The sequence below is a fragment of the Micropterus salmoides genome, unplaced genomic scaffold, assembly GCF_014851395.1.
Source record: "Micropterus salmoides isolate LMB-PRFRI ecotype aquatic unplaced genomic scaffold, ASM1485139v1 Ms_hic_scaffold_23, whole genome shotgun sequence".
Lineage (NCBI taxonomy): Eukaryota > Metazoa > Chordata > Actinopteri > Centrarchiformes > Centrarchidae > Micropterus > Micropterus salmoides.
In genome coordinates this window covers 11,223,670-11,246,760 of record NW_024041484.1, presented here as the reverse complement: position 1 = coordinate 11,246,760, position 23,091 = coordinate 11,223,670, and the positions used below count along the sequence as shown (strand labels likewise).

General features: G+C 42.0%; 1 protein-coding gene and 1 long non-coding RNA gene across 2 annotated transcripts in view; one reads left to right on the top strand and one right to left on the bottom strand.

Annotated features, from left to right (window-relative positions):
- Positions 1-11,214, top strand: part of LOC119918412 — a 166,358-nt gene extending 155,144 nt beyond the window's left edge. The window contains exons 4-5 of the long non-coding RNA XR_005447442.1: positions 10,873-10,967; positions 11,045-11,214. This is a non-coding gene — a long non-coding RNA (uncharacterized LOC119918412). The remainder of the gene's footprint in view (positions 1-10,872; positions 10,968-11,044) is intronic.
- LOC119918411 (leucine-rich repeat neuronal protein 3) lies at positions 1,779-22,791 on the bottom strand. The gene is made up of 2 exons (XM_038739150.1): positions 22,411-22,791; positions 1,779-10,934 (listed from the first exon to the last, which is right to left on the bottom strand). The coding sequence occupies exon 2, from the start codon at positions 10,481-10,483 to the stop codon at positions 8,357-8,359; it is 2,127 nt and encodes a 708-aa protein (XP_038595078.1). The 5' UTR covers positions 10,484-10,934; positions 22,411-22,791; the 3' UTR covers positions 1,779-8,356.
- Between the last annotated feature and the right edge of the window lie 300 nt (positions 22,792-23,091).

Below are 23,091 nucleotides of genomic sequence, written 5' to 3'. Positions count from 1 at the left end.
ATCATAAACAATATCCAATTTGGACTACTGAGCTATGAAAATACACTGGGAGGGAGATGACAAAAAATCGACCAGCTATGTGAGTGATGAGTAAATGCACTGGTTTGCTGTAAAACAATTCCAATTTATGTTGGGCAAAGCAACATGATGGTTTAATTTAAAGAAAAGAAAAGTCTATCAGTACAATCAGTGTCATTGAGTCTTACCGTAAAAAAAAGAAGCTATCTGTATCACACACTAATGTGGCTTTGGTTGAGTTAAATCAGAGTATCCCTATCTGTCTCCTGACCGCCGTGGGCTTAAGACCTCTTTGTTCAAAGAGCGGCCCCATTCCTTTGATTGAATCCCGCTCATTACCGCAGTTGCCTTTCTGATTCTGATCAGGCTCAAACAACGCCTCTCACATTTTCTCACCTTGCTAATCCTTCACCAGAGTCGCGAAAGATGGCACTTGCTCAGTCTTTACGGCCTCCGTTTGAGGGTACCGGCGGTGGACCTGGCAGACCAGCTTCTCCTGGCTCCAAAGCGAAAGCCCATACAGACAAAAACAGGCATGTCTTAGAATCGAGATCCAGAGAAGAGCCTTTCCCTCTAATGACCTGCAGGACTAAGAGAGAGGAGCCAGGCCCTCGTTATCACCCATGTTCTTTTGGACACACTTCAGAGGATGGAGGAAAGCTTTCTCTTTTGACAGAACTGAGACAGGGCTTACAAATGGCATAAATCTCTACAGCTAGTTGCACAGAGAGTACATAAATAGAAGGATTTTAGTCATATTTATTTATTTTTTAACCTTTTTTGCGACACGTTTTTCTGATCTTAACATATTCAGCAGTAGGCCTTTAGCTTCACAAAAACTATCTAGTAGCCTTTCATTTCCCCAGTGAGAGATAAATGTTTTAACATGTCCTCAAGAGAGAATAATTTGTTATTGGGACAATAATGAATGTGATGGTATTCCACAGTCTGGTGCTAATTCCACCGTTAACATAATACAATTTAATAGGTCGCTCAGTTTCTTTTATTTCATAGATGAACAGCTTTCAGTCAGTAGAAACATCATTCTGGATGCGTACATTATGGAGGAGAGCAGATTGCCAGACTGTTAACTACCCCGCTCCCTTCATTTCAATTGCAAATAATCTAGATAGATAATTTATGTAAAACACAATTATCATCAATATGAAACGGTCATTCAGTTTCGCTGTGATCTAATCTAAACTGGTGGATTTGTCTTATCTGGAGATGAGAGGAAGCGGAAGATGCTGGAGAGAAGAGACAAGTGCAAATATAGAGAGAATAGAAAATCTATCAAAAACATAATAAAGATCAAGCACAGAGCTTTGGTTATTGTTTTTCTAGTTTCCAGGGAAGCGTGTAATGAACTGTAGGAATATGGTTGTTTTGTATAACCTTACCGGGAGTCACACACTGCTCCGCAGTGGATGGAACCACACAGAGCTGCCATCCACAAATACTGTGAGGGGTGGGGCGGGATGATTGATGGTAGACTGCCGCCATTTGTGAGTTCATTTTGGGAGCATGTTTAAAATGTCAGCAGGGAGACGCACACAAAGACATCCTTTCCTTACTTTAGCTTGATTAGCGCAAAGGCCTGAGCAAGGGACAAAACTGATGAGTGTGGTGTGTATAAATGTGCTCACAGTGCAGCCAGTGTGCACAGGTATTGAGAGCAGTACAGCACTTTATGTTGTGCTGATTCCTCCGCTGAATGGCCCTCATGAGCCTTGACCCCCATCATCCATCCCTCTCTCTCTACCCAACGCTGCCATCATTACATCAAAGACCCTCCGTTATGATGAAAGAGACATACGGGGCCATTTTATTTAGGCCATAGTCCCCATTGCTGCCGCATTCCTGTAGAACACAAATTCTCTGGAGCAGAATGAAAACATTTAGCATTTTCTGATATTAAGAAGAGAGAAAGAATACTAATTTTTTTTGGGGGGGGGCAGGAAAAAAATCCTGTTCTACTAATTCAATTAATTTTGATTGAGTATAAGTTCAAGCTAAACATGACAAAGCATGCAATGAAATAAAACAAGGGCCAATCCAAATTTATTTAGGAATACAATACGCAAAGCATAGAGCAAGCAGATAAATTCAACTAAACGTCTTATCAGACAAATGAAACCAGAAAGCACGACATTTAATTATGACATTATCATGGAAATTTGTCATTTAAATATTAAAATGTATTAATGTACTTACATTAAAACTGTTAATCCAGTTTAATCTCTGGTTTTAGAGAGCCTTAAATCTGCTTTATTTTGTCAGGTTTCAGTTAATAGGTGGAATATGTTTAAGGTGGTTCCTCCTCAGTTTTCAGTTAACCATTGTACAGCCACACTGAAAACACGCTGCTTGCATCCGTAGAACCCTGCAATCATACAGTACATGATGAGCAAATCATATGAGTGGTGTTCATCTTTTTTCTCCAGGATTACCAGGATTTTATATGCATGTTTTCATTTTCAACTTAATTTCTCTCCCAATTTTTCTATTCATTGTTGGCACGTCACTTACTAGTCAACAGAAACACAAACTCCTTAAGATGTGTAATCTAAAACCAAAATGGCACTTTACTGCGTCTGAACAAGATTGATTATTTTTCCCTGTCATGATCTTGTGTACTGTCCTTCTAGTATTTTGTTGTTGCTGCTTACAGCAAGGAGTAAAGTTTTGGTAAGAAACAAATATGAACGTAATTTTTTCATACATAACTAGAGACCGTCTTGCCATGAGATCACACCAGCCAATGGAACACATGATAACAGGTGAATTGTGCCAGATTTATTCAATGTGCTTAACCGTCCTCACAGGGTCAACTTTTAAGCTATGTTAGTTTTGACATACTGTACATATATATGTGTTTTGCCAAAGCATTCCCAGGTTTTATACAGGGAATGTACAAAATTAAACATGGTTAGTTGTGAATGTGTCATTAATGGCATTTTGCTTAGACCACAGTCATCTTTGGACCCAGATTAATTTTGATCTCAATTACACACCTGTAAAGTTTCATGACTGCATCTTGCATGGTTGTGACAAAATCTGTCCGTAGACAGAAAGACAGACGGACAGACATCTCCAGGAACACAATTTTCCATGATGAATGACGTACACACACACACACACACACACACACACACACACACACTCACACAGAGAACCTCACAAGGTGAAAACAATACCAGCTATGCTGTTAACGGCTGGTAAGAATAGATTTTTACTGAACACTTGCACACAAAACACACACAACTTGAACTTATTGAGTTTAACATTTTATAATTCCCCATCATTTTCATCTCCTCCTCTCAAACGCTCCCCTGGTTATGTGAAAAATTGTGATAGTGCAGATGCTTTATCAATTTGGCCAGTGCAAAATTACCGGTGAGTAAATTAACATGTACGCATGCTTTTGCAAACTAGTTAAATATGCACTTGTTATTTTAATCAAAAAGTCCTGAAGACAGGTCTACTTTACCTCAAAGCTCAATAACCAGCATGAACAGCTATTACCTAAACGCCTTCAAGCCTTCCATCTGCCTAATAGAGAGCAAAGTCGGCAGCAGGTCTTTTTACAGATGTGTCCAAGTGAAGCATTGCATAAACAAGCCTGCAGTAAAAGGTGGTACTTATGCAGGGACGATAACTGTAGGAGCCTCTTCCACCACTTGACAACAAGACTTAAATGTTCAGTGATGATTGATGTGGGCTGCCATTAATATAGATGGTATCAGAAGCACTAATGATTCTAATGGGAGCGATGGTGCGTCAGTGCCATGAGGTTGACAAAGCTTTATAAAACCTACTTAGAAAAGGATGTTCCTCCATGTCCTACCATGTCTGCTTGTTAGCAGTGTTTCTTTCCCGTCCAATCCCAATCCATCATTAATGTGAGCACATGCATGTGAATAACTCATTAGCCCCGCATCGATCGGACCCAGGCACGGGCTGCTTGCCCACTTCATGGAGGAAACGGCAGTGAAACAAAGGGAGGCGGTAATCCATCAGTAGCCCAGGAAACCAATCCTCTCTTTGAGAATGGGTCTTCCAATTAGCGGAAAAGCCCTCTGTGGTGGGCAATCCAATCAATCCGGGTTGATTAATATAATAATATTTATTAATGTTGGGTGTTACAATGAGAAACCTCAAATTTGCATGACCGTCTTTATCAATGGGGTTCCTCTTTTATATGTGGAATTTCAGTGATGTCATGCAAGTTGTGAATCAGAAAAATATGTAAATGTGAAAGCAACTCACACCACCAACACTTATTGGGAACACATCGGCTTGGTTCAAAATGGAAGTGACTAATAGCAGCTGTGTTTTGGTATGCCAATGACTCTGCATGCATGTGGATGTGAGTGCTTATGATTATGACGGTAGAGACCTGGGGGGGGGTGAGGCAGGGAGCATGTCATTTTTTTAGCTGCACGTTGGAGACGCCCTGGGAGTGATGGTTATGGAAATGGAGACAGGAAGTGTGCACACAAATGGCTTTTGACTGGTTGCTCTCTGACGAGCCGTGCCAAATCTGCTGTGACATTCTGTCTCCACTTTTCAGGAAATACACAGCAATGCATGTTCAGAATGGCGATGTGCAGGGCAAATTCTGGCTCACTAATGATACACAGTGTGTATGAACAATTCACCTGTCGTCGGGAATAACATCAGTTCCAGCGTAAACACATCAGAAGGTGATGAGACACAAAACAACCTACAATGCTGAAGAAAATGTGTTTAATTAATAAATGTAATAATGTGTAATATTTTTGAAGTGCTTCATATGACTCCCAAGAGGCATATCCACTTTTATTCTGTCATGAAAGCAATCAGTGCTTTGTTATTGCAATCCATAGGTCATCCGGTTGACTTTCCAATAGCCGGCCGGCTCTACAAGGGCCTCTTAAAACCAAGCAATGGCATTAAATATAGTGTTAGCAGCAGGGCTGTAAATGCATGTTGACAATTCACTTTTCATTGAAACGTGGCTGCCTGTAGCTACACTGGCTGACCTATGTAGAAGTTTGTAACTTTAATAAGCTGATAATTCAAACATATAAAAGTGCCTGTAGCAGCTTGAACATTGTTTGCTTTTGCAGCCCTTGCAGTGCTATAAGGCTTTTTGCAAAAATCTTATGTCAGATAGGAGTTAAATATTCAACTGCAGCTTTAAGAAAGAGAAACATTTTTTTATAAAATCACACTGTAGTGTGAGTAAACATTATTAAATACAAAGTGTTTAAATAGTACCTTCCTACGTGCTCTAGAAAATTAGTGTAGAGCATTCCCATAGTCACACTGTTACAATAGCAGGTCTAAATAAGCTGAGTAACACTATGAAATTTAAACAGGCTCACAAATTTACATTTCCTGTAGTACTTTTCACATTTGTTTTCATCAGATAATAAAGGAAAATGATCTGCCAGCCGCTGACTTAATGATTACCTTGTGTTTTTAATTTAATAAGTAAATACACTCTTGAACTTGCACTTTTCACTGGTGGACGGCACCATCAAATCTCAGGCTGCCTGACAACGATCCTCACAAAATTAAAATGAATATGTAACCACTAGGAACACCCATCCATAAGCCTTCACAGAGCACGGTTTAATATCTGCCTCAGAGCAGATGGCTTTTTTTTTTTAAATAGAACAAGGTGGTTTTAATATTTGAAATATTTGAAGATTCAGCGAGAAACATAATTTTTCCTTCCTCGCTTTGGATTAAATGGTGACAGCTCACTGGTTCTTTTCATGTGGGATTGAAGTAAAATCAAGAGGGTTTTTTTTCTAATATAGGTTGCTTTGAATGTATAAATTCAGACAAAAAATAATGCAATCACCCACACCCAAATGGAGTGAGTGTCAGCGGCGATTGGTGAGAGAGACAGCGAGGGAAAAGGAAGAGATAAATGCATGAGATTGGGACAGACAGCAGGAGAGATGAGTTTCTGGGTAACATTCAGCGTATTCACTGAAGGATGTAATCATGAGTAGTGGAAAAAAAAAAAAGAGGAACAATATGGCTAATATCCATGAGCTGCTTTAATCTCAAAGAGCATGTTTGGTCGGTGAATTCTTTTAGTAGCTTATTTGGCTGTCATGTTTCTCCAAACACACAGACTCAGAAAAACTGAAGCTGCAACACCACTGGAAATGACAGGCTGGTTAATTTAGTGCTCCAGTGTGTGTGCTTGACTATGTTTTTGTCTTCTTCAAGTGAGTCTCTGAGCCAATGAGTGACCTTGAATTTCTGTATGGTTTCCTGTACAAACATATGGGTATGTGGGTTTTCAGCTCTGCAAGGCTTGTTTGTGCATCTGTATTTGTGACTGTATTTGCGAGGAGACAGGCTCAGTCTGACCTGAGCATTACCTTAGGAGCACGCCACGTCATATTTTAACTCCCTTTGTCTTTGACAGATAGTGTGGCTCTAAAAGCCTCTGTCCATGGTGCTGAAGGCTGGCCTGATGTATGAGTGTTAGGCCCTGTTTGATAAATCCACCATGTCACTCTGCCTCTGACAGCCATTCATCATGCTTGGCTTTCTCATGTGAAATGTTGTGTGTGCTGGATATTTCAGTAAGAGAAATAAAATGTGAGTCCTAAAGCTTAGACTCGGCCCCGTCCCACCCTGCATCGACTTTTCAGTACTGTACTTTATCTCTCTGTTGTAGGGACGCTGTGTCCCTGTCTAAGCACGAGCAGCAGCAGCAGCTGTAGCACGGTGACTATATTCAGACCAGCTGAAGGACGAACATGTTCTTAATGAGGCGGCTAATGAGTTCTGTTCTTTTGTTGCTGTTTTTTCCCTTCTTCCCGGGGTCAGGACGACCATTCAACCATTCAGCTGAAGTCACTTGACTTTCCCCCTGTGGTCTGACTCAAAAGTCAGACCACAGGGGGCAACTCAACAGTTTTTTTGTTCTGTACTACTTGATCATTATCAATATTTTGTTTTACATGCTTGCAGTTGAAATGTCACAGATGAAAGTCATTACACATTAGCCAATGGTTGGATGGCAACAAAAAGGAAAGTATTTTAATTATAATACTAATCGTTTTGTTTGGAAATAAACCAGATGCATTATGACAAATATGAGATGAAAGCAAACGAGAAAAGTTGGCAATTATTTGTAAAAGAAACAATGACATTTATTTTTTTCTTAGCACTTTTCTTAATAAGTCTGTTGTGCCCATTGATCACATATAGTACAGTTAATATAAAAATGGCTTTTTAACTTTACACCCAAAGCAACAACGAAATGTTTTCTTAAAATATGTATGCTAAAAATACTGAGAAAGTATTTCCACTAAAAGTACTGGAGAATAGCTTGTGATTCTGTAACGGTGACATGGCCGTGTTTTGCTGTGGCTGCCGCGTATCTTCAGATCCTTCTCTGTTTACCTCATGTAGTTCTTGTTGTAGGCACTTACCAGGGCTTAACAGGCCGCTTCGTGAGGAGATAACGCATCAGTCACCTCACTTTTAATCAACCTGTTTGTATTTGTTTTAGTCTAATGCATTTTTTCCTAGTCACCGAGAACTACACAGCATAAACAGCCATTTTGCAAATGTCCTCTCTAGATACTCATTTTGTAACTGAATTTCATTAAGCTTAATGCGACGTTGTAATCAAAAGTAGTCTGCTCTTTGCCTTCATTTAAAACCCATTTAAACCGTTTAGATACAGAGGTTTTGTCATTACATCAACATAATAGAATATATAACAATATTTCCATGAAAAATCAAGAATCCATTTTATATAGAAAAAGGAGGGGTATATTTCATCAAAAGGCTTACACCATAGTCACTTTTATTTGTCTACTCTACTAAATCTCCCTTCCCATAATAGACAGGTGTTATTACTGTATCTCTAACTCGTCTATGGATGTTTTACAAAGCACAGACGGTATTGCTTGGGACCACACGGACAGTTCCACAACTCTGAACACATTTAACAGTCAATTACAAGAGAGTTGACCTTCATCGTCATCATCATCACTCTTCTTTCCTCTGCCTGCATTTCTCTATGAATGGTACTGAAATTTATCTTTTTGCAGTAAATGCCCCTTCCTGTTGATGTTAGCTTGGTTTGATGTAACGGTTACAAAGCCACCACTTCATCTAGGGTTGAAACTGGGAGAGCATGTAGTCTATTTTAAACTGTTCCATCCCAGTCCAATAATAGTTTTGCCAGTGTGTCTGAGCTGGGGGACCGGCAATGGGTATGCCTTTGAAACAGTACTATAGATTTGTCCACCCCCGCCCATGGCCTTGTCCATTCAGTGTAGTTGGTGTGTGGTGCTCTAGAACGCTGCACTTCTTAAAAGGCATTGTCAGAAACATTTATGACTGTGGCTTTCACTTCCACTCCACTTGGCAGTCCCTTACCCGAAACCCACAGCTTTGGAAAGAAAGGAGAGTGCATACCGGTAGCTTCCACTGGTGTCAGCGAAGCTTTGGAGTCGCATTTCCTTATATCCCCATAAAGGTGGTGGTTCCTCAGAGACACATAAATAAGCAGGCATGCCACTGAAATCACAGCCAAGAGCACACCAAAGACGGTGATTACTGCTGTGTCCCATTTTTCTGTGTCCTTGGCTGCCAGCTCTAATCCCTTAGTGGTGACATTGACACATTTGTTGTCATGGTTGTAGTGGATGCTGCGGACATCCACACATACTTTGTAGTGAGTGGCAGGGCTGAGATGGGTGAGGTTGTAGACCTGGACATCAGAGGGAACTCTGGTGGAAAACGCTGTGGTGGGATGGTTAGCGTCTGACACTGTGTACCATTTAATGTTGGGAGCTAGGGTGCCAGAGCCAGCCTTCCACGAAACCAGGATCGAGTTTGTTTCCACTGATGTGATTGTGACATTCAGAGACCCATTTGCAGGTTGGGGAAAATATCCATTCACCTCTACTGAAACAGATTTAAGATCAGCTCCAACCAGATTATGGGCAACACAAGTGTAAAGACCAGCTTCATTTTCTGTGACATCATAGATGTCAAACGTTCCCTCTGGGTGCATGTAGAACTTATCAGACACTGTGTTAGGCAGGACCCTAGTACCAGACGGGGTGATCCAGTAGATGTCCGGCTCTGGTTCAGCAAAGGCTCGACAATGGAGTGACACTGAGCTCCCATTCTGTGCTTTAATATGCGCAGGCATGCTTTCGGGAGAGATGAGTGGCAGACAAATCTCCATCATCTCCCTGAAGTGCACCTGTCGAACATGCTGGCCCTCGTACTCCGGGGGCTCCACACAGTACAGTGAATCAGGCTCCATGAAGCGAATGTTGGTCTTGTTCATGTTCATCCAGCGGACTACGCAGTCACAGCGGATGGGGTTGCTGTGCATGCTAACCTCTCTGAGATTTGGGAGGGACTCGACAGTAATCCTGTGGAGGGCACTGAGCGCATTTCCATTTAGCATTAGGGTTTCCAGCCGCGGTAGTTTGTAGAAAGCATTAGGATGGATATAGGAGAGTTTAGGATTGTTGGTGGCTTCTATTTTGGTCAGCTCAGGGAGGTTATTCAGGGCAAAGCTGTCAATGGAAACTAGCTCTGGCATGCTATTAATCCCTAGTTCTTTCAGATGGAGCATATCCACAAAGTCCCCTCTCTGTATTCTCGCAATTGGGTTCTTATTTAAATCCAAAAACTTAAGATTTTTTGCATTTCTCAGGGCGGAGTGAGGCACCTCAGGGAAAATATTATCATAGAAAGAGATGCTCTCTAAGTTATCGAGACCAGCCAGTGCATCGTCAGGAAGCTGAGACAAGTTCATTCTGGTGAGGACAAGACTGCGGAGGTTACTGAGAGGTTTGAAGTTCATATCATCAACAGAAAGAACAGGATTCTCACCAATCATCAGGATCTCCAGATTTGGCATGGGTTCGAACCACTCTCTTTTAATAGCCTTCAGCTTGTTAGAATTAAGGTGGAGCCGCACAAGGTTGCTGAGACCCTGGAAAGCCTTTGGGGAAATGGAGGAGATGAGGTTGTGATTCATGTAGAGCTCCTGAAGGTTGGCCATATCAGCAAGACATTGTTCAGGCAACTCTTGTATCCAATTTTCCTCCATGTGAAGGGACAGCAGCTGAGGAAGATTCCCTAGATGGACGTCGCTGATAGAGGATAAGTTATTTTGCGATAAATCAATCTCTGTGATGTTGGCCAGGTAATCCAAGGGTTGGTCAATCTTGGCAACATTGTTTGTTTGCAGTAACAGTACTTGTGTGCCCGCCGGGAATTTGTCCGGCAGGCTAAAGAGTCCCAAGTCATTACAGTCAACTGTCTGCGCCTCCATGTACACCGAACTGGGAGAAAACCAGGGTCTAATCTCACATACACAGAGCTTCGGGCAATCAGGCCTCTCCTCTGTGGCCACAACAAAAGAGGCCATGGCCAAGCCAACAAAAAGATCCACGAATGACACGTCCTTCATATTGGACCGGTTCCCTCCAGTAAGAAATTGGTCCTTGTAGATTAAGTGGTCTGAGCTGTTAACTTCACAAATAATGAATCATTTGCTGCAGCTGCTGAGGCGATTGACTCACCGCCCCTGCCACCGACACCACCACCAACAACAACTGCAGCAGGGCTCCCTAGGGTTTTTTTTGTCTTACTGTGTAGACGCCCTTGGAAATAATGACCAGTCACTCAATGTTGCCTTCTGGAGTCAGGGTTCGGGGCCGAGGCTGCAGTCAGGCAGACCCGAGAAGGTGGAAGGGGGGAAAAAGAAAAAAAGGATGGACTGATATATTATATTATATTTCAAAGGACTTATGTTAAGCACATTTAGATATCCGTGAAAACTCTGCTCTGTCTTTAAAGGTGGATGTCCTCATTGGTTGTTGTGACTAGCTCCCAGAGTCCACAGCCCAGTCCATTCCTACCTGTGTATGACAAACAAGACAGAGAGAAGCAGTGTGAGTATTACATGACAATGGAGGTGGTCAGGGAATGTCATAAGAGAAGGGTGTTAACATACTGATATTTGTTATAGGTGTGCTGATGCATGTTGACATTTATACACACTCCTTTCAAGACAGAGAACCATGGATTTACATCTTTTGACCTTCTAGACTTCATACTGGGGATTTCCAGATGTGCCCCCACAATATGGCTTTCAATCCCAATGTTAGCAGAGTTAATGGTCAAAGAGAAGGCTTTATTAAGCTTCTTAAATGGCAGACATTGTAGGGCTTAAGCATTGGCCTTTAGGGCAAGCTGCTTTAGGGCAAGACACTGGAATATGTCGGACAGTATAGCAAAGGGCAATAAATGGGCAGCCAATAACACACACTATAGTGAGAGAGTCAAGCCAAACATGCAAACTAAGCATTTGACAAAGGTGCAGTTTGTTATAAGATGCAGCAACCGACAGCCACGGAAACAAAAATGCATTAATGTGTTGACATATATAATCTTTGTGCAATCAACAAAATCTGCACGCTAATAGGATTTAACATTTTTGGAAATTACAGGTAATGCAGTTCATCAGTGGCCACACATTGCAGCTATGTTAATGTGTATACAAACGCGCAGGCCTGAAGGGAAAAAATACATAATTGTGACTCTTGGGCACACATGTTGACAAATAACAATAAGCAAAGATCAAAAAGAGATTATTTTGGAGAAAAAAAGGGACAGTGAAATGTCTCACTTTGATTGTTCATTAAATGTATGTACATGCCATTGACCTAAACTGTCCATTGTGTGAATTTTGGAGGGCACTATATTGGTGTATGTATTTCCAACCTTGAATTTGGACACTCAAATAAAATTGTAAATATTGTGCAATACATAGTAAATAGGGAGTCATTTTATACACAACCCTGAGCAAAACTGTTTATAATGGATGCAAGTAATGTTTGTTAATGTATAAGTAATTTTTTTAGAAGGTTAAAAATGTCTAGGTGTGTTTCACTGACAATTATGAAGAGCCGGAACATGTTTCTGAGAGTGCTCAGTGTGATTTTCTCTGAATTTTCAGCACATTTTATAATTCATAGTTATTGAACGATTATGAAACAGGACACATTTAACACAAACATTACAAGGCAAACAAATTGGGACAGTGGCCTGAATATGTCATTTGATTATCTGCCATATAGAGTAGCAGAGTATATTCGGTTCTTACAGTAACAAATATTGATTGAATTGGCCATAAATATCTTTCTACAAGCATAAAATGATTTGAGAAAAAAATTGCATGTTGTAGTAAATAGAACAATGATGCATCCTCTTCCATGCGAGTCAGAAATCTTTTTTTTTTTATGTAGTGTCTCTTTTACCATCACATAATTCATGTCCCCATCGTCTGCCGCTAAACCCAGTACAGAAACTCCACAGCTGAAGTGTACCATGTAATTTGTTGTATGTAACTGCCTCTTACTGAACAGATGGGGTTGATGGCGCTTGTGATATTTTGGGCCTATAAGATCATGCACCACATCATGGGAAACGTCAAGAGAGACAGGGGATGAAATGGAAAGAATCAAGAGAATAAGTGTGACGGCGGCTGGAAAGTGAGAACAAGGAAAGAGAGAAATGGTTTCATTTCAACACCCTCGCTGTCTCCACCTCAGTGGCCACAGGGGAGACGTGGGGGAAAAAATAAATAAATAAATAAAAAATTGTGAGGGCAGCTCAAACGCTGCAGTTTGCCCCACTGGCGAAGCCAAGCCAAGGGTTCATTCCTCAACCTCTGCTCCAGCACTGGCTCGATTCTGGTTTGGAGAGGTGAGGGAGGATGGAAGGCAGACATGGAGCTAGTGGAAGCAGAGTGAGAGAGAAAGAAGAGAGAGTGGGGGTATTATTTTTCAAAAGCACCTGGCACTTTAATAAGCCGCAACACCCAGAGCATTCTGATAAACAGGGTTTAGCTACTCTCCCTCAGCACTGGCTCTTCATTGTGGGCTACGCAGTTGATCCGTGCCCTGGAAACACAGGCCAGAGTCTGTAATTCAGCCTACAGCGTTTGGGTCTCACCTCTACTCGTTCTGGATTTTCTCTTTAGTAATCACAATTGCCAGCAGTATAATGTGGTCAGGTTAACTGTTACTGCATAGCATTATTGTGCAATCAACGCAGGTGACTCTAATGGGGTGTGCTGTTATTTGTTGTACCAATGATGTTAACTATTTTGTGATTAATTTTGGTGTTAGAGACTCATTCACTGCAGCATTCAAAAATAAAATCTACGAATGGGAGGTGTTGGTGTGGAATACGAAATTGTGCTGCCAACACCTTAAATCAGGTATGACTTCATTGGTTTTTGGTAAGGCATGATGATAGTTGTGAAACAGACAGATTGAAAAAAGATAATTCATTATTGTCAGTTTAATGTTAATGTCTGTTGTCTCACATTGGCGAAAATCTAGGGTGGGATTAGGAAAGCTTTACTGGACATTTTGCAAGATGGTGTGGCCAGCAAGCAAAACATATTTCCCTGCTAATTAATGAGGATATAATTATTGATAATCCAACACTTGGTTCATGAAAATCTTGATTTTAGGCCTGGTTGTAGCCACTAGTGTTTGTGTTATTTTCAAAATTTTCAGTTACTTGAGGCTAGCGGCTCAAGGTCACATTAGCCACTACCAGGGTAACACACCCACATTGATTTGCAATGTGGGTAATGAAGGTGACAAGGAAGAAGGATATCTCTCGTTCTGATGTATTGATTTTAATACTGAATTTTGATATTAAACTGTCCATCATGAGTCTGACAGTACTACAGGAGTAGTACTTTAAATGCCACTTGAGTGAAGTATCACACACTGAGTTAAAATGTTGGTTAGGTAAACCCACTAAATAGTTTAGTGTGTTTAGAATAATCATCTAATTAAATAATAAAATATTAAATGAATATCAAACGACTCACTTTTCATTATGCATTTTTTCATCTATTGCATCCAATAATGTGGTTATATAATGAACATCTACTCCAGCTAAAGGGCAGATTTATACTTGAACATTAAGCTCTAGCCTTGACAATGAGTTTAGTAAACTCAGCCAATAATTTAATTTAATAATTTGAAATGGAGATTTACTCTCAAAATATAATTATTAAAGGTGCTTTTTAAGTAATGCCACTTATAACTGTACATATTTGACTCTGAGAGCAAGACCAGATTAAATATTGCATGCTTTTCATTATCACAGAAATACAGTTTTATATGTTGTAGACAAATCTATGCAAATCAGGATTCATGTACAGTCTCCTGGACGTCAGCTGAGGTCCCAGTGAAAGGCCGTTGAAGGGAAACATTGGGAGTCATTTGTAAGAAGCTGACTGAATTGGCACCAACGTCTTGAGTGGGAATGTGTCTGATGTGGCAAATGTTCTGAGTCTTCAGGCATTCTTGCCGCCTGAGCAGAATAGTGCTGAGTCAATGACTGGGTTACGCAATAAAACAGTTTGGAATAAGACAATTGAGGCAAGACGGCTATGTAATACAACTAGGACAATGTTTACACAATGTACACTTTCAGATTAGATGAATGTAAAGGACAATGGAACATCCTGAGAGCTCAATATAACTAATCAACATGTGTTCACATCAGCAAAACTGAAAAGCTTTCAACAACACATCCTCCATTAAGAATGGCTGTTTGGCTGGAGAAATTGGCCTTGTTAAGGTAACATGCTGAATTTTATAGGGTTGAAAACTGTACCAAACTACATCATCTTAAGTGAACTATCCTAATCATCCACGGGCAGTTGAATAGGTAAATTGGTTGCACGACTGCATTATGTGAAGCCCAGTGAAGAGGCAGTCTATTTTCTTGGGGCTTTGCACCGTGACTGCTGCGACTATGGAGTCCACACACCACTTGTACTAACCCATTAGTAAGCCGTGCAGTCAAGCTACGCAGCCCCCCCCCCCCACACACACACATACACACATACACACACACTGCTTGTAGAGCTAATTTCCCACAATCCTCTCCTCTAGTTGGCGGTAATTGAGGTGGAGCGAGATGGGAGGGAAAAGGGAGAGAAGAGATCTGGAGGACAAAATGACTTGCCAGAGGAGGAACTTGTCTAAGTCTCAGTAGTGGTGTATTAACCTCCGGTGAACCTGGGAATGCTGTCAATGCAGGGAATATTAACCTTAGCAGGGCCAGAGAGGGATTACCCAAAACCCAGTTGGGAGAAAACAAGGACTTCCAAGAAACAAAATAAATGTTGTGGGTTGTTTGGCAATAACTTGCGTTTGGCTGCGCAACCATTGGACAAAGAGAAATGAGGTTAATATGGCTGTGGCAAATAGAATTCAAAGATGGATGCTTGTAATTTGTCCTCAGAAAAGCCTTTTGGAAATCTTGACTAGAGAGATACATAATCAACAGCTTGTAATTTAAACTAGAGGGCTTGAAATGGGATCTCTTGGAACGTAATATCTAACTGCACTAACACATTAAGCCTAAGCTTTGACATTTGCTCAGGGAGCCAATGGAAGCCTTTTATAGGTTCAGCTCAGGTGTTCACTCATGGATCTAACACAACTTCCAGGAGTCAGAGGAGGGGAGGGGGCAATCATTCAACCCATGATCACCAAAGCACCTCCATTACAGTAGGAGGCTAAAAGTCTAGCCCAAGGGCTTTTCACTTTCGCCAGTGTTAATCCTGACTGTGCATTACAGCAAACAAGCTCCTGGAATATGGTCTGTTTCATGACTGCCTTAAATGTGTGAAACACTGCCAGTTTTGTCTACCTCCGTTGGTTACTTGTGGGCAGCGGAAACAATCCGTGAACACAACACCGAAGACAAACTGAACCGAAATATTATTACATTTTACAGTTGTTTTGAAGAACTTGCTTGCATACAGTTGCCTATTTACACATCCAGCAGATTTTGAGTCATGTTTCTGGCCAGCAAGTCCAACATTCACTCTCTTTTAGCTCTGGTTGGGTCTCCACCAACTCCTGAGGTAAACATGTGGCTCTTCAGCTGCCAAGTGCTTCACTATGTTCACCAGCTAGTCACTAACTTTGTCTTGACTAACTTTTGCTATTTAGTGTTGGGCAGGTGGCGCACAGCTGCGACTTAGAACAACTCGGTGAGGTGAAAGACACTTTAGTGTCCCATAGAGCTGAGGAGGGTGGGGTTTGAGGCAAAATCTGTAACCATGATTAACTTTTATGGAAGTGTTTTTGCATCATCGTTAAGAGTTGGGAGCTACTATATCTGTATATTTACTGACATATTCCAACTGAGAAGATGTTGAGAAATGTCAATGTCATTGCATCACCATTATAAACTGGTATGTCTGTAGTCCTCGTTAGTCACAGATTTCACTCTTAATTAGCGTGACATTTGGCATTACTGGTAAAACTTGGAATGTCTCCTTATTAAAATGCTGTACATTTAGGTTGGCTTATTGTTGTTGTCAGGTAAAAACTCATAAAACTTTTTTGTTGTTGTTGTTCAGTAATATTCATTTTACACATGCACATACTTCATGTGTTGAGTGGATTTCATGACTTACGTGCCCCAAAATGTACTATTTGATCGGGAAATGACGCCAGATTAATCATGATATAACTGAATTGGGACGGAGCTGCATTTAAGAGGTTCAGCCGTTGTCAAGGTGAAATGCTTTTCCATTCAGATCTTGGCAACACCTCATACTTACTTTCCCACCGGGCCCCCTCCATTATACTAACACTGTGGCTGTTCCAGACAGTAATGGCACAAATGCAGTTTGATTAGAGACCAGTGAGATATGACCACTTTAAATTAATGAGTGTGCACAGTAGGGGTAGAAAGCATTGGTCCTGGTGGCTCTGCGGTGCTAATTCAGGCAGACCTAACTCAAGGCCGTCGGGCAGCTGAACAGCCAGGCCGAACTGTTTGTTTTATGCTGTTTATTGAAATGAGTTATAAATCCTCCCCCTCGCTTCTCAGGGCTTGGATGGAGTTTAGTGGAGCGCGGACGTAAAGATGATTGCTTCATCGCAGGTTGGGTACTCATCAGTGCCCTGTTTGGGAGGTTGACCTACAGTTTGCGTAAAAATAAAATCATTTATTATGCAAAATGCAAGTTCTGTGAGGGTTATGGCAGGCATAAAAGACAAAGTTTGTGAGATCTGTGCTGTGGAATAAATCTAGATGTAGGTTTTGGTCGGGAGCATATTGGCCCTCAGGGAGATGATTATGAGGCCTGCACGGTTTAAGTGGTAACAAGGCAGTATTGCATCTGCTGAGAGGTAGACATTACACTCACTGTGGTAAAACTGGGTGGAAGACATAAAGGTCAGACGTAAGTGGAAAGTAGGGCGCAGCCGAATTGCCTCCTCTTTCAGGAGAATAGCCTGTGTATTATAGAAATGGTTCACTGGGAATTTTGATCCACTGGTAATAAGCCTCGCAAGGCTTTCTTCTTGAAGTCGTCAACCCCCCCTCACCCCCCCACTCTTTCTTTTCTCCCTGTTCGTTCTCTTATTTGCGTTTTCTCATGATATTGCAACCCCCGCATCTCTTTTTATAAACCTTGTCCTTTTCATCTTGCTTTCTCACATTTGTCTCTGCTCTTTTAAACCCTTATGGCGAACATTTCTCCTTATACCCCATTTGCATCACAAGAGAGGAATGGACTAGAGAGAAAGTAGGTATTTAATTTAGTCTCTCTGCATTACCAGGTTCCCGTCTTGCTTTCTGGGCATCGTACTGTCTCATTGCTCGTTTGCTGTCAGCCTAATTGCCTTTTCAATACTTGTCACCCCTGCTGTGCCAAACCTAGTCTATCTGCATACCGTCTGACTGTCTGTCTCAGGAGCTGCTATTTCCTAATTACAAATGTCCGTGCCTGTATAAGTTTCTATTGGCCCATGCAGCATGACTTTTCAGTAACCCCTGAAGGATATGGTTTGGTCCCGTTCGGGCTGCATTACGGCTGCCAGAGTCAACTGCATTCCACCCAGTGCATCAATGGTCCACCAGACACATTAGCAGTAATCCTCACTCGCAGCTGCCATCTTTACCTGCCAGGTCTATTTTTTTCAGGTCTATTTATGACAGAGAATGTCATAATATAAATAAAACCATTTAAAATCCTTTGGATTGTCTGAGAAGTGAACTGTTACAAAGCTAAAAGCAGGGCATCTTTACTTAGCTCAAAAAGTGGTTTACATAGGACTGTGACTCTATATAAAATGAAAATGTAATGTTATTTTTATTGCTTATTATGTGAAAGCAAGGGAAAAAAAGTGAGAGAATGCTTGAAATCGCAGCACTTCCAAGACGCTTCTGCTGGTGGACGCTGGACCCACGGTGGACATGTAGCACAGCAGTGACGCTACCATTCCACTTCGGATAGACATTCTGGATAAGCTCCTTAGTGGGTGGTGCCTCTGGATGACTTTACTGTCCCTCTCTCTTCCCTTCACCTCATTGATTTACTATTATACTTCCTCAAAGTAGGGGAGAGTCCATTAAAGGAAACCTCCTAGGCAGTGTGTATGCATCGTGAAGCTTCCTGTATGTACGCATGCATGTGTGTGTATGTGTGCGAGAGTGGATGGAAACCATGAATGGCCATGAATCAGTGGCAAGTCGGCTGTTAATATAAAATCAATGTTTCAAATTAAGCACATGGCCCCTGTCTCTGGTTTTTTAGTGCTTTTGTGGACAAGACATGCCCTTGGGCTGAGTGAGGGAGAACACACATGCTGCACTATTAAACGCTATATCATGCCAACCTGCCCTTATGCACACACACACAGCAGACAGGAACATACACAAATACATTGGCAGATGCATGCATTTGCAGACCAAATCATGCACAGGTAACTTGCTGACAGCGTCCTCGCAGAGAACACAAAAACAAATGTGCCTAAGCTCATTCGCATAATGCATGCATAACGCACCACACAGTGAAAGAGCACAGCTAGGTCCCCTTGTCTAATTCGCATCGTGCTGCATCTATTAAAATTAAGCCAAGGTATCCAGCTTAAGGCTGCCGCTGATAAGGTCAAAGGCGTAGCGAACATTCAACACTCATTTCTCCCCCAACATAATCGCACTCACTCTTGACAAAAATCTGCATAATGTTCCATGTATAGCTGCTAGCCAGAATGAAAAAATGGAGGTGGAGGTGGGGGGGTGGGCGCAGGCAGCGGGGAAAGGAGCCAGCGGCATATCCCTCAAAGTCAGAGCCAAATTGAATCTGCAGGTGCAAATGTGGCATGTGTGCTGCCTCTAAGATGCGCAGCTATCTATATTTATATGAATAATATATGGCTGGTCAAGGGGCCACAAGCCTGCAGGGAATAAGTTCCTACGGCAGACGGAATCAATCATTATATGCCACTGAATTGCATTTATCGCTGGCTTGGACCTCTTTATTATGATTTCATGGGGTTTGATATGGGCCATCTCTTTCTGTTTTCATTCTCTGCTACTCTACCTCAGCTCAAACAGATGATAGATATGGCACTGTCAAATGGCGTGATGGCTTTGTGTCTACTGAAAGGCTTAGCAGCACAATGACTGGCTGATTTGGAGACAGTAATTGCTTTGTATATGTGCATTTGTATACGTGTACTTTCTGTGTGTGTGTGTGTGTGTGTGTGTGTGTGTGTGTGTGTGTGTGTGTGTGTATGTATGTATGTATGTATATATATATATATATATATATATATATATATCTAAGTGCCTGAGTCACTGCAGCTTTATCAATACATGAGCACTTGGTTAAGTCTCATGATGCAACATCCACCAAGCTTTTCATTAGTGCACTCAGGGCATATATGTATCAATCCAAATGCAGAACAGATGGACAGCACAGCAGTAGCGCTTAGACGTCCCCCTTCTTCTCTGCTCACGTTTGAAATGGCAATATGGGCATATGTCCCTATCATGTCCAGCTCTGATATGAATCTTATTAGTAGCTAAGAGTTTTGATTTTATTTTGTTTTTTTAGAGCTCCAGCGTCGGTCTTAGTTCTCCGAATACCTGACATGTATCTATTATACGTTATCATTTTTGTAGTACACCTTTTGATAAAGCGCTGTGGCTCATCCTCTACAAACGTGTGCTAGCTAAATACCTAAAATGCTAATGGAAATGGAAATGTCACTGGATATAAAGGAAGACTCACATCCCACTCTGACCTTTTGATATAGACTGAAAACACCAAAATGTCATGGATGCTTCCATCAAACCATATTTTGATCCTTAGCTCTCCCCTCTTTCTTTGTGCCTTTTCATATCATTTGGGTCTGCCACAGTCCCATCCTGCAGATCCAAGACAAACATCACGTCACTCTGTTCCCCCCCTGTTCCTTTTGCCCTCTGCCTGTGCTTATTCCATTTGAATGGGTGCCTGTGTTTGTTTGGGAACACGATGCTATCAGAGAGCCCATGCTTGGCTGCACAGGCTGATCCCCTGCAGCCGTCTTCTGAATATGTATACATGCGTTTCACTCAGGAGCCCCAATAGATCCTGGGGCATCTTGTTACCACCATTATAGGGAAAAACTCGAGATAAATGTGATTTTGATGGCACAATGTAGTATAGGTTTCCTGAACTCAACTTTGAGCGTAAACCGGTAGCAGTGTTTGGCACCAACACATCCATTCACCTCAAGGGTACCTGCTGCCTTCTACCTATAGAGAAATTTATATGGAACACCCACACTGTGCTGCCTATCATGCTCTCCAAGCCTCCACAAGGCCACTGCAGGCACAATACCTTATCCAGCACCAGCCCACTACAGCTTCTTACTGTTTCACACAAAGATCAATAGGCAATTCGCAAAGCCACTCACTTTAAGCATATGACTTAGTGTGGACATGTAATATTGATTTGTTTGGAACAAATGTGCCCAAATTAATAGAGCGACCCATTACTGCTTTGCTTTACTGTTTTTATGACGGGGGGGGGCTACAATGTTAAGGTATGAGCATAAACCTAACACTGAACCTCACAAACAGTTCAGGACTATATTTTGCATGATCAGAGCTACCGCCGTCCCATGTTCGCGGGAAAAACCCTTCAATAACACTTGCTCTCAATGATCACATATGAAAGGCTGGTGGCAGGATACAATATAAGCGCCAAACAGCCTCGTCTCAATCAGCAGGTAGTCAAATGATTCGAAGTGGGAACGATACGTAGTGTGTGGGCTGAGGTTTTCCTCAGCGTGGCATGGTGTCTGATGTGAGGGCATGATGGCTCCCATGTGGCATTTGACTGTGCATTTTTTACATTGAGCAGCTGCTTTGGGGTGAGTCATTCACACTGTGGAGGCCAACATCTATTGTATCCATCATCAGGAACAAGCACATGGGCGCGCACACACATGCATGCATACACAGAACAGGTCTGCAGAGAAGATTACAGCAGTCACCTTCAGTAGCCCCCTTGGTGAAAATCCCATTTGTCATTATCAGCCACTATCTGTTTATCTGCCTTTGAAATATTAATGAGTAATACACCTGCTGGATGGCATACATTTTGGACAGAGGGTGTGAGAGATAAAATGGGAGGGAGGGGAGAGAGAGAGAGAGAGAGAGAGAGAGAGAGGGTAGTGAGATGCCCCATTGCAGTTGAGGGATTAGTGAATATTCCTCTCTCTCTCTGTATGTGTGGGTGTACTGACACAAGCAGGTGAAGTGATGATGGCGAATGCGCCTCTCAATGGCTGTGTTAATTCCGCAAAAACCATGGATGCAACGCGCCGAGATGGCGGTGAAAGCAAAGAATCCTTTTTTGTCTGGAGTGTGTGATGTGTTTAACAAAAACAAAACACAAAAAGCCCGAGTGCGCGTAACGTACTTTCGTGGCATGCGTCGGTAATGACTTCAGTGTTTGCAACAGGAAGGTTTAAATGAGAGAGTGATGAGGAGGAGGAGAAGGAGGGTGGCCACCATTCTGTGGATTTCTTCGAGACATGTCTGGTGTGCGCTCACTAAGCAGGACCCGGGGGACATTATACTGCCAGTCTATCACTTCAGACACTCGCACACACACAAGTAGCCTCAGATTTCCTTAACTAATTTGGCTTTTTAACCTAAACAGAGTCCATCATCAATCCGGTCCGGTTTAGGCGCATCCTGCATAGTTGCGCAAAAGCGCGTGTCCACGTCAAGTGAGGGTTCGAGGCCAGTCATCAGCATTATTATCCTGCAATATATTCCCTAATGTCTGCAATTACGCATGAGTGGCTGGTATTTGAAAAGCGTAATGATACGTTATTTCAATTACAAGATTAGGCTACATGTCCAGCAAAACATCCCCGAATTAATGAATTCAAGCGTTTTTCATTAACTTGGAAAATGCGTTGCAGGGACGCAACCGTGCAATATGTATCAAATGACAGAGATATATCTCAGGAGAAAACAGTGTAAACTTACCCGATTTAATCATTATAGCCCTCGAAGCAGTATGTGTTGTCTATATTCCCATCAAGTGCGCCGCTCCAAAGACAAGGGAGCCCCAGCGCGCAACATAAAGCCAGTCAACAATGTGTGGTCTTCTTATTTTAACGCAGTTGAGGAGAAATCAGTTCTGGGCTCTCTTCCACAACAACACACGCGGCTTCTGCATGAGGGAAAACAAAAACGGCGTCGTCCAAAAGCAAGCTGGCGAGAGTGTGGAGAGAGACGCATGTGTTCCCGGTGCCCTTCCCTTCCCGTCTTCACAGCGGCTGTTGAGGGCGCTTCTCTCCCCTCGATCAAGTGTCAGGCGGACCACATAGATGCGCCGCCGTCTCCTCAGCAGTCATTAATATCAGAACAAACCCCGACTCTCCAGAGAACAGCCAATAGCGTCAGAGAAGCAGGCGAGGTGCTCGCAGCGTCCCTGCTCTGGTTGGCTGAGAGGATCCGTCACTCATTTCCCAGAAGCCTGTTCTCATCTATGTCTTCTTCTGTTGGAGGTGAAGCACACTGCAAAAAATATCCGCTTTAACAAATCACTCCTTCAAGTCTTCAGTTGTAAAACAGTGCAGAAATAAGAAACATCAATATTAAAGGTTTTTAAAAATAAAGGCACTGCGCAATAATGCTGATTCAAGATAATAGTTGGATCAAGTG

What these genes read in the sequence shown, in the direction of transcription:
- LOC119918411 (XM_038739150.1), bottom strand. Translation starts at nt 10,483, where the DNA reads ATGAAGGACGTGTCATTCGTGGATCTTTTTGTTGGCTTGGCCATGGCC.